This window comes from Siphateles boraxobius, unplaced genomic scaffold (assembly GCF_051911475.1).
Source record: "Siphateles boraxobius isolate OS27281-9 unplaced genomic scaffold, OSU_SipBor_1 6, whole genome shotgun sequence".
Lineage (NCBI taxonomy): Eukaryota > Metazoa > Chordata > Actinopteri > Cypriniformes > Leuciscidae > Siphateles > Siphateles boraxobius.
In genome coordinates this window covers 32,564,179-32,576,539 of record NW_027509186.1, presented here as the reverse complement: position 1 = coordinate 32,576,539, position 12,361 = coordinate 32,564,179, and the positions used below count along the sequence as shown (strand labels likewise).

Here is a 12,361-nt window from a genome sequence, read left to right as displayed (position 1 = left end):
CGCTTGAGCGTTGAATACATGCTCAGCGCCTCGTTAAGCTCATGGCGTTCTAAAAACGTGGCGCTCCCATTGAAAACAATTGGAATTATACGCCAGCTGCGTGAAAAAACGCTTTGGTGGACACACGGCGTTAATAAAAAAAACAGCTTAAATAAGCCTTAACTGTTAGATTGACATTTTCAAGCTGGTCAGATTTGATTGTTTTGATGGCCAGCTTCAATCAGCAAAAAAACACCTTAGGCTTGTTTATGCAATTTTTTAGCAGGCTGTTGATTGCTAGCACATGTTCCTGCTAGACTTCAGTTTCATGAAATGGATAACGTGAGCTCCACTATCTGTTAGTCACTGAGCATTTGCATAAACGTGCTCAAATTTGTCACAAATTTTTTCTCTAGTGACCTCAAATCACCAACTATCACTAAACTTGCTCTGTCACTGCAAAACACTGTCAGTTGCGAATGCCCTTTCATGTGATTAGCATATGCTAACAGCTTCTGGTTCTTGCTAGCAAGTCATCGCCGAATTTGAAAAGGTTAATAATGACCAATTTGTGTTTGTTTTATTTTCTTTGTTTTGGGAACAAGACATGGCTGACTTTCTTCAGGACTCTGCTCTCAGATCACACACGAGGATGGAGGGGTATACAAACGAATGGAGGTGAAACAATGTGAAGATTTGAAAGGCCAATGCCTGAAGATGCTGAAAGAAAAAAGCAGACAAGTTGGCTTAGGTGTAAAAAAAGAGGAACCAAAAGCACAAGGTACGAAGACGTAGAAGGACGTACGAAGACGTAGAAGGACATTTTGTTTCCCTCAAAATGGAGGGCGGATCAGCTTATAAATCGACGATGGGGCATATGGAGATTTTATGCACACAAATATTCTCATCCTCTCTAACAGCCCACTCCTCAACCACGTATATCTCTCTTCTTCTGTTGCTCTCTCTCCCTTTCTCTCAGCTCAGCGTGCGTTGTGCTTTGAAGTCACCGCTCTGACAAGTCAACCCTGATGTATTATTCAAGAAGACTGTCGCACAGTATCCCTCTTCTCTTTTCTTCACAGTTATTCTCTGGCTGTCTTTCTATTTCTCTATTTTTCTTTTGTTCTCAAACATAATATATGAAAGTATGAACTTAGATAAGGATCCAGACAGTAACTGAGCAACTCTATTGTAATGTTCGCAGAAAGAATGGGCCTTATTGCTCACGGGTGTCTGTGTTTGTTAAATACTGTGTTGCGAAACTATCATCTAAAAAATAAATGTGTGTGCGTGAGATGGATGAGAGTATGTGGTAAAGTCAATGCTGTCAGTTTTCATGAGCGCACTGTGGTCAGAGTGTATTAGTCAGGCAGTGGTGTTTTAAGACTATATGAGTGTGTCCATGAGCATTGGGATCATTCAGTGTGTGTGTGCACTAACTGTGGCTTCCTGGCACGGGGTCTCATTCTCACTGCAATGATTGTTCTGGCATGTCTCCTTAAAGCAGACAGATATGTCATAACTGAACATTTCAGAGAGAAAGAGAGGAAGAGAGGGTGAATTCAACAGGCCCGTCAACACGACTCAATCTCACTCAGACGGCACGTCCACCGACCGCCCACAGACAGTTCACCAACCGACTGATGCATATTATGCTCAAAACTGTCTCGATCTGGCAAACCTAATCTGATTGGCTGGCTTAACGCAACTTCCGAGAGTATGACGCACTGAGTTTTATTTGTCTGCCTGGACACAAAGTCTTTGTTTACAAGGTATAGGGTTGACAAAACAAGCACAACTGAGGATGAAATTATTACTGGAATTGTCAGGTAAGTGTCATCAGATCTTTAAAAAGATATTCGTTTCAGATATTCGTTTCTCTCTTCCAAATCTACCAAAATGTATCAGGTAAAAGATATTTTATGAAATATGAGATAGACATATAGTCTTTACAATGGCACACTCTGTGTAAGAGTCCCATATCACGCAATTTTCACTTTTTCACAAATCTTCACATTTTTTCTCTTTTCATTTTTCACTTTTAAAACGCACTGTATTCTATCCCTCACAGCCTTGTCATCAGTCAAAAATTGAGTATGGCGTTACCCTGACTATGGTCCATTGAAATCCCAATATGTTATAATACGAAAAAAAGATCTGTAACTCTGTTTTCCATTCCTACTTAAAGTTTTTCCCACATTAGTCTTTTATTATGATATAATCTAAAGAATTGTCCACTAATCTTATATTATCTCCACTTCTCCGCTCGCCTCTATACTCCTCTCCTTCTCCACTGTTCTCTCATCTGGTCTCTGATTTGTTCATCTAGTCTAATACCTTGTTATTTTTCTCCTTTCCCTCCCCTTCTCTGAGTTGTTTCTCTCCTCTCACCTTGTCTTTGCTACACTTCTCTCCTATCCTCTGAGATTTTTCATCTCCTTTCTATCCTCTTCATTTCTTCTTTAAGTTTTTGTCTCTTCTTTTCTCCACTTTTGTCCTCTCTTATCTTTTCTAATCAAAGTATTTTCCCTTGCTTCTACCCTTCTCTACCATTTCTACTCATCTTTTCTCCTCTCCTCTCAGTCTGGTTTCTTAGCTGACGTGTCTCTTTTCTCTTTGGCGTGATGGCGTCTCCCTGTTGCCAGCTCTCCACTCTGTCCCAGAACAGCCAGGACACCAGGACACCACACGTGTGCCAGCCAGCCGGCGACATTGAGACAGAGACACCGTGTATGTGTGAAAGAGAGGAACAAAGACTCAGCAGATGGAGAGACGAACAGGAGAAGCGGAAAGATACAGAGAACACAAACAGATGATCTAACAGTAGAAAGAATGCTGTTCAAGATGAGAAAATGCACAGGTGACAGTGCTGCAATGAACAAACAACATAAGACGCTCCACCCACACACATACAACCCCCCCCCTCCACACACACACACACACACACACACACACACACACACACACACACACACACACACACACACACACACACACACACACACACACAGTGACATCTGAGTTGATCAGAAGCGATGACATCTGGATTTGAGATGAGGTGAAGGAGTTCAGGGGTCAGGGGTAGGGGAGGTGGCGGGTTATAACCCTAAACGTCTGAGATTGAAAAGTAGACAGGCACCTCTTACGTTTATGCGCGCTTGGTACTCGGCGCTACCGGCCGAGTTGCGTGCGGCGCAGCGGTACACGCCCCCATCGCGGATCTGGGGGTTGGTGACATTCACGTGCGAGACAGTGGAGCCGTCGGAGAGCGTGTACTGGCTGGCCCGGTGCGCCGAGTCCCGCGCTACCGGCTCGTCGTCCAGCGTCCAGGTGATGGTGGGGGGAGGGGCGCCTTTGGCTGCACACATGAGAGAGAAGGGCTCGCCAGGGGCTACCACGCGCTCACTGAAAGACGAGACGATCCGTGGGGTGCCGTCTGACAGGAAAAAGAAAGAAAAATACAGATAGAAGACTTCATCATCTTTGAAAAGTTTTCAACCTAAATTTTTCAAGAGTGATTCAAAAACAGTAAATTTTATGTCACTAATGCTGTATCAAACTGTGTCCTAACCAGATATAACACTGAAAAAAGCAAGTAAATTTGTTTCAAATCATTTTAAACACAAGTTTTGTATATTTTGTCTGAACCAAATTTAAGTGCATTCAATAAATTTAAATTGTAAATCCGTAAAATGTAAGTTTACTTGATCCAGATTTTTACAGATCACTAGGGCTCTGCTCTTTTTTTCCCCAGATGTTCATGTTCATTATGGACACCAAAAGTACCTATTACTGGGAACTTGTTGTGCCATGCCTGTATAGGACACATAGTAACTTGCTTAAAAATAATAGTAACCTAATTTTGGAAATTTTATGCAAAATATCCACTCACCCTCAAGCAGTATGATGGAGAAGTCCTGTGCGGTCTGACCCTTGCGGGTGGCAAAGCACTGATATGCCCCTGAGTGTCTTTTCTGGGCAGCTGTGATGAAGAGTGTCTCGTTGTGGGCACCCTGGATGGAGAAGTGCTGGTCAGGCACGATGGGTTCTGTGTTGCGGAACCAGGATACGGTAAAGTGGGGCGAGCCCTGAACAGCACATGAAAGAATCACTGTGCTGCTGATGCCCGTTTTCAGGTTCTTGGGGGATAAAGTGACTCTCAGAGGCTCTGTGGAGAAAGAGAGAGAGAGAGAGGTGTTTGAGTCTGAGGGAAAAGTTGTGAATAAAAATATATTCTTTTAGAGTAAAAGTTAAAATTTTGTTGTGCCTTATCAGTCCTATGTTTTTGTGACAGATAGATAGATAGATAGATAGATATATAGATAGATAGATAGAGCGAGAGAAAATGTCAGTGAGCAATAAGGCAGCTGGTGTTATGTGCTGGAGGCCTTTGTGCATGATGGAGTGTGTGTGTGTGGGGGTATGTATGTATGTATTTGTGTGTGCCCTTCTCTCCTCCTGTCCTGTCAGAATCTGTGTGAGCACACTGGTGTGATGTGTCCACTGGCCAAAAGTCCAAATGTCCACCCCACCTCCCATTCTTTTATTCCCCTCTTCCTTTCACATTAAGACTCCAGCTAATACCATCCCACTGGTCTAAGATCCCTCCCCATGTCTGCTCGAACACACATACACCCATTTCTGGTAAAACAGGGGTCAGACAGGCCACAACAGTGTTCCTGTCCTCTCATATTGATTTCTCTGAAAGTCACAGAGAAGGTGGCAGAGGCCTATCAGTGTGCCAAAATCACAAACACAAATGTGCTTCTTGCTTACTCACACTCTGGTATACTCAGTCCGATATCTCTTTCTCTCTATAACACAGTTGCATAGGAGATAAAGGGCATTAGATTGGTTCGATGGCATGGTGTTAAACCTACTTGACCTGGACCCTATCCTTTGAATAAAAGGTTGCAGAAATTCCAGGACTTTGTAAGAGATCGACGAACAAATCACTCCATAAACTGACACCCAACAGGTGACACAGATCCACTAGACCCACTATCCACTAAAAACTATTGTTCCCTTTCGTTGTCACTCCGAGTTACGTCGGATGACGACGAATGGGGTTTCGCTTAGAAAGCCTATCAACTTCGAGTATTACAAAACGAGCCAATGGCAAAGAAATGCCGCGGGTCTGCGGAATTTGCATGGCGTAACTCCGCCCCACCTCGTGCCTATAAAAGAAGGAAGCCGGCAACATGCAGATATGTTTTCGCTTCGGAGCCAAGTGTATTCTTCTCTACACAAGCCATCTCTGAATTGTCAGCTTCACAAACGAGTACCTCGAGTGTTGGTGTGACGGCGATCTACGGCGAGAGCGTGCTTCCTGCTGATCTGTTGCAGTGGTCTGCCAGTCGGTGCGTTTCTCCCCAGGTGCTTCAACACTTGAGTTTTCTCTCACTAAAAGAGCTTACACGTGGCACGTCTTTTTAAAGACGGCTCGCCCGTGCATTTCTGGTTGCAGCGGACTGGTATCGGATTCTGATGGGCACGAGTGCTGTCTAGTGTGTTTGGGCTTTGATCATGCTTGAACAGCGCTCGTGGATGACTCATGTTCTCTATGGGAACATGATCATCGCGTCATATATAGGTCGAGACTCGGTGAACTCGCAAGAGTGAGAGTCCCCTCATCCACCCCCCGATCTTCGGCTGGTGGCCAGGGTGACCTGAGGGTGTTGGTCTGGAACAAGGCGCCGACTCTGTGTCCGCGACCCCAGCCCCCCTCTTTAATGACGGTGCCCGCTAGCGAACTGATGATTCCACAAGTCTACCCTCGGTCGGCCCGTGTGTTTTCATTTGAAGCTACAGAGGATGATGCTGTGTCTGTAGCAGCATCACTAGGTTGGCTTGATTCTTCTGGAAAAGACGACTCGTCACAGCTGCCACCCTCTGGTGTGCATACGGCTCTGCCTGAGTCTGATCCGGAGATGACGGCCATGCTTTCCCGGGACGATTGGTTTTTGGGTTACGCTCGTTGGTCTCATCCGCCTGTCCTCCCCTCAGGGGCCGCTGCCCATGGGTACACTGGGGTCCCCCCGGTTGAACGCTCTGTTGCCATGCTACTGTGTCCTCAGAGTGCTTCCCGGCGCAATCCTAAGCACCAGTCCAAAGCCTGAAGTTCTTTTCGTCTACATTAATCTGTGGCGAAATCCTGTAGTGCCACAGGACAGGCAGCAGCCTCACTGCATCCCATGACTGTTCTGCTGGTCTACCTGACCCAGATGCTCATGGACATGCAGGAGGGCGGGACTGACCCGAGGCTCTTCAGTGAGCTGTGCGCCGCCACTGACCTTGCTCTCCGAGCGACGAAAGTGGCCGTACACTCTCGGAGTCAGGTGATGTTCACCATTCTGGGGCTGACCGGTCTGATGTGCACTATGTCGGTGGGACCCGTCTGCTCGACACCCCCATCTACCAGGTCGGCCTCTTCGGCGGCGCGGTTGAGTGCTTCTGCCCAACAGTTCTCTACCGCCCGTGAGCAGATTGAGGTTATTCTGCCCGACGGCCCCGCCGTCCACTCAGATCCCTCAGTCTGCCCACCGCCGAAGGCGCCCTCCCACGGTTCCAACCCCGCCCGTTCACCGGGCCTGGCTCTGGAAGACCGTAGGAGGGCTGCCACAGCCCTCTCCCGCCCCCGCTAAACGCCGGGTGAAGCGGCACTTTTGAGATGGGCTGCTCAGAGATGAGACTCAGTTCTTTCCAGGAGTTGGTAGCAGGGCCACTCCTTTCCCCGGTGGAGGGCTGGGGAAGAATCCTTATTCAGAAAGAGCTGACTCTCTCGTCTCTGAGCATACAGAGTTCTCGGACGACACAGAGCGCCGCCCACAAGCCGTACTCTCCTCGTCCCCCTCTGTCCCAGAGGCGGTTGACACGGCGTGCCGTCCACGGACCGCTTCGCCCCTGTCCCCCTCTGTCGCCAGACCCCTGACAGAGCAGGCCCCCATGGAACGTTGGTCCTTCCCTGGCCTCCTCTGTCAGGGTGCGGTTATGACCTTGCCCACACCGGGCCGCTATGCCGTCCACGTCTGGGCCGGTCATTCCGCTTCGCTGCACCACCGGGGGGACGTCTGTGGTTCTTGACGCCGCTGGCACAGTTGGGAGCTTGCCTAGAGCTTCCCTATCTGTTCCGCTGGGTTGCGCGAACCATCGGCTCGGCTATGCGATTCAGTTCACACGGTCTCCTCCCCGCTTCAGGGGAGTCCGCTCCACTTTGGTCGATGGCTATGCCCCTATCATGAGAGCGGAGGTTGCTACCCTACTGGCGCAGGGTGCGATTGAGACTGTCCCTCTAGCCAAAATGAGGTCCGGGTTTACAGCCCCTACCTCATTGTCCCGGAGAAGTCTGGTGGGTAACGGCCAATCCTGGACCTACGCATCTGAACCGCTCCCCTCACAGGCTGCCGTTCAAGATGCTCCTGGCCAAACACATTTCTGGAAACAATGTGTGCGGCCACAGGATTGGTTTGCAGCGATCGACCTGAACGACGCCTACTTTTATGTCTCCGTTCTCCTTCGACTCAGACCATACCTACGGTTTGCTGTCAGGGCGCGCGCATATCAGTACGCTGTTCTCCCATTCGGACTAGCCCTGTCTCCTCGCGCCTTCACAAGGTTGTTGAGGCAGCCCTTGTTCCTCCATGGGAACACGGGGTTCGCATCCTGAACTATCTTGGTGACTGGCTCTTAAGCTCACTCCTGAGACCAGGTTTGCGAATACAGGGACCCAGTGCTCCGGCACCTAGCTCGTCTGGGCCTTCGGGGTCAACTGGGAAAGGAGTAAACTTTGCCCCGTGCAGAGGAGCTCTTTTCTCGGTATGGACTTGGTCGCCTTCTCCACTCAGCCATTGCTGACTTGCCTAGACTATCAAGCGCAAGAGTGCAGTTCCACTGAAGTTTTTTCAGAGGCTCCTGGGGCATATGGCATCTGCAGCCGCGGTACACCGCTCAGACTGCTTCATATCAGACCGCTTCAGCTTTGGATTTGCGACCGAGTCCCGAGGTGGGCATGGCAACACGGCACCCTCCGAGTACCAGTTACTCCGACCTGCCGTCAGTACTCACCCCGTGGTCGAACCTCAGTTTTCTACGTGTCCGAGTGCCCCTGGAACGAGCTTCCCGGCATGTTGCTGTCTCAACAGATGCCTCCCCGGGCTGGGGCGCCATGCGCAATGGACATGCTGTCACACTCTCATGTTGAGCAGAAATGCTCCTGAAAAATTCAGTGAGATTTATCACACCAGGTATTGAGCAGAAATGCTCCTGAAGTTCAGTGAATTTCTTCACACTTAGGTGTTGAGTAAGGTTGCTCCTGAAGCTCAGTGATTCTCACATGTAGTGTTGAGCAGTATGGCATGTCTATTGCCTCGAGTTGCTGGCAGTACGCCTTGCCCTGCACCGCTTCCGGGTGTTGCTCAGGGGTCAACACGTACTAGTCCGATCAGACAATACTGCCACAGTAGCGTACATCAACCGTCAAGGTGGTCTACTCTCGCACCGTATGTCGCAACTCGCCCGCCACCTCCTCTTATGGAGTCAGAAGCATCTGAGGTCGCTTCGAGACATTTTTATTCCCGGAGTCCTGAACTGTGCAGCCGACGAGCTCTCACGGCTTCGGCCCCTCCCTGGAGATTGGCGACTCCATCCCCAGTCGGTTCAGCTTCTTTGGGACCAGTTCGGGGACGCACAGATATCTGTTTGCCTCTCACGACTCAACCCATTGCGACCTGTATTATTCCCTGACCGAGGGCACGCTCGGCACGGATGCACTGGCGCACAGCTGGCCGCGGGGCCGCAAATATGCGTTCCCCCAGTGAGCCTTCTTGCGCAGACCTTGTGCAAGGTCAGGGAGGACGAGGAGCAGGTCATCCTGGTTGCCCCCTACTGGCCAACCGGACATGGTTCCCCGAACTAGTACTCATCGCGACAGCACCTCCCTGGCCGATCCTCAGAGGAAGAACCTTCTTTCTCAGGGACGGGGCACCCTATGGCACCCTCGTCCCAATCTCTGGAACCTCCACGTGTGGCTCCTGGATGGGACGAGGCAGGTTTGAGTACCCTACCACCAGCGGTGGTGGCTACCATCACTTCCGCTAGGGCGTCGTCCACGAGACACGTCTATGCATTGAAGTGGAACCTCTTCGTCAGCTGGTGCTCTTCTCACCGAGAAAACCCCCGGAGATGCTTGAACAGCGTTGCTTTCCTTCCTTCAACAGGGGCTGGAGGGAAGGCTGTCTCCCTCCACCCTGAAGGTCTATGTTGCCGCCATTGCCGCACACCATGACCTCATCGCAGGTAAGTCGGTGGGGAAGCACGACCTGGTCATCAGGTTCCTGAGAGGAGCGAGGAGACTAAATCTGCCTCGCCCTCCTCTCGTTCCCTCTTGCGACCTCTCAGTGGTTCTAACTGCCCTGAAGAGTGCTCCATTTGAGCCCCTGCAATCAGTCGAGCTTAAATTCCTGTCTATGAAGACGGCACTCCTGGTTGCACTGGCCTCCATCAAGAGGGTAGGGGACCTGCACGCATTCTCCGTTGAAGAAGCGTGCCTGGAATTCGGGCCGGCTTACTCTCACGTGATCCTGAGACCCCGGCCTGGATACGTGACCAAGGTTTCTACCACTCTCTTCCGGGACCAGGTGGTGAACATGCAAACGCTGCCCCTGGAGGAGGCAGACCCAGCCTTGGCACTGCTCTGTCCAGTACGCGCTCTCCGCGCCTATGTAGACAGAACACAGTGTTTCAGGACCTCAGACCAGCTCTTTGTCTGTTATGGTGGGAAGCTGAAGGGAAAGGCTCTCTCCAAGCAAAGGTTGTCTCACTGGATAGTGGACGCCATTGCTTGGCATACCAGCAGCAAGGTCGACCGTGCCCCCTTGGTGTGACTGCCCACTCCAACCCGGAGTGTGCCGTCCTCTTGGGCTCTAGCGCATGGCGCCTCGCTAACAGACATCTGCAGAGCTGCAGGCTGGGCGACACCTAACACATTCGCCAGATTCTATAATCTCCGAGTGGAGCCTGTGTCCTCTCATGTACCCCGCTTCAACCAGCAAGTACCGAACCCGCTCAGGTGTCTTCGCTTGCTCGCCATTCCACTCCACGGACTGCGATATTCTCCTCAGGTGAGCTTCCCCGAAAGCCCTGAGCTCCTCCAGCACTCCTGCAGTCAGCGCCAGTGTCTCTTGCCTGCGCGTCGGCTAGGTGCCTCTCGTGTGCATGGTCCCTCCTCGGAGCGACCCCCATATGTGTATTTCCAGTGTAAGCCTCTCTGAGCATGTGTCTTTCCCTTGGCAACCAACCTTGCCAACCCTGGGGTTGAAATATTCCACCTGCGGCTGGACACCCCAGTGTTTTCCATATGCTTCCTTTGGGTCATATGTGTATTCTCTAATCCCCCCCCCCCTCCCCCCTCTGGGTTGGGATTAATTGCATACTTCCCCTAAGCTGGGATTTGCTTCCCAGTGTACCTTGGTATTCCTGTGTTAAATGGAGTCCTTCGTCCAGTCTATGACAGGGATCTCGATTTACGCTGGGCACTGGAAGACAGCTGAGAAGGTGGTGTGATTTGACTGGTAACCCCATTCGTCGTCATCCGACGTAACTTGAAGTGACAACGAAAGGGAACGTCTATGGTTACGTATGTAACCCTCGTTCCCTGAGTAGGGAACGGAGACGTTGCGTCTGCCTGCCACTTTCCGCTGAACCGTGGGGATCGCCTGAGCTAAGTCTTGGCTTCTCAGCGAAGAAACATATCTGCATGTTGCCGGCTTCCTCCTTTTATACCCACGAGGAGGGGCGGAGTTACGCCATGCAAATTCCGCAGACCCATGGCATTTCTTTAATACTCGAAGTTGATAGGCTTTCTAAGCGAAACCCCATTCGTCGTCATCCGACGTAACGTCTCCGTTCCCTACTCAGGGAACGAGGGTTACACACGTAACCATTTTTTTTCATGATTGGGTTAACCCTTCTACTTCAAATGGTGGGTACTTCGACAGGGCAGACAAAAGTCCAATACAACAAAGTTGAAAATCACAGGTAGGTTAATTGAAAGCAAGTTCAGAACCTTTCTGTAGGAAGGTTGATCTCCAGAAACAAGGATGAGGACACCTGCTACATGGTTTTGGATTCTGCTTTAGGGAATAGAGTAGGTGGCTATTACTTTGAACTTTATTACTTTATTACATTCCTGTATAGACCTTATGTAGCCATGCCCCTTTTCAGCTCTGCGCTAGTTGTCTTTTGTCTTCAGGTCTGTATTTTCACAGCGATCCTGCGTATTTATAAATGAATGGCTCGTTTTAAAATCTTCCCTGTCTACTGACATTTGTTAAGACATTACATTATGACTTTAAACATTACAATCCTCATGATAACTTTTGTTAACTTTACATTAAGTAAATCCACTTCAAAAGCTAATTACTCATGAACAGCAATGCCATAGAAATATACAGAGCGACCGCAAAAATGGAAGTTTAAAGACAATATTCTAAAGATGGCGGCGCCCTTGTTTCTCTGGCGCATAAGGTCTATATCTTCTGTTAGTTTTGGAACAACATTCCAGTTAAACAAACATAGTTCTAATCCTACTCTTACTAAGCCTAACCACAGCTCTATCCCTACAACGACCAACAAGTTGATTCAGCAACATGTCCTATTTGATGAAACTATGATAAGTGAAAAGGATGATAAGATTTTGCCAAGTATACATGTTGAAGGAGCATTCTCGTCAAATGAACATAATCCCTAACCCCAGGCTCATAAGAATGGTGTTGAAGCTCCAACCACAGCCCTATCCCTATGCCTAACCATAAAATCCAAGTTCAGGAATGTGGTTTCAGGACCAACAAGGATGTTGATCCAAGAACGTATCTAAAAATGAAAGGGTAAAGATTGCTTGTAACTTTTGAAAAGCTTGCATTTTTCCCTCATCAAAAGTATAATGGTGATGTTTTATGTAAGTTACTCCTGCCCTACCACTAGTCCTTCTTGTCACTCCTCTCTTTCTCTTTATTTCCTATTTTATTTCCTTACCGATGACATTAAGGTGTCCTGTGACCTCTTTGGAGCCGAAGCTGTTGGTGACTTCACAGATGTAGTTTCCGGAATCTTCTAGGCGGAGATCGCTGATTGTGAGGCCGGTCAGTCGCCGCGTCCAGCGGGAGTCAGCAGGAAGCGGCCTCCCATCCTTCAGCCAACGGATAGTAGGGTTGGGGTACCCGGAGGCAATGCAGGGCAACTCTATGCTGCGCCCCACTTGTACCTCTCCTGACTGGAAACTGTCCATCACAGAAGGCGGGGATTCAGTAGGGTCTAATGAAAGAGAGAAAGCAATAATATTTAATTACAACAAATCAGGTAATTTACATACATACATCTTAAGGGT

At 49.3% G+C, this 12,361-nt stretch overlaps 1 protein-coding gene across 9 annotated transcripts in view; it reads right to left on the bottom strand.

The window, feature by feature from the left end:
• Positions 1–12,361, bottom strand: part of dscaml1 (Down syndrome cell adhesion molecule like 1) — a 144,392-nt gene that overhangs the window by 40,450 nt on the left and 91,581 nt on the right. For 8 of the 9 annotated variants that reach the window (XM_077208949.1, XM_077208950.1, XM_077208951.1 and 5 more), the window contains exons 5-7: positions 12,010–12,288; positions 3,872–4,147; positions 3,119–3,415 (exon numbers count right to left, since the gene is read on the bottom strand). In XM_077208949.1, coding sequence (XP_077065064.1) covers positions 3,119–3,415; positions 3,872–4,147; positions 12,010–12,288 — 852 coding nt within the window. The remainder of the gene's footprint in view (positions 1–3,118; positions 3,416–3,871; positions 4,148–12,009; positions 12,289–12,361) is intronic. The other variant, XM_077208953.1, reaches the window with a different exon arrangement.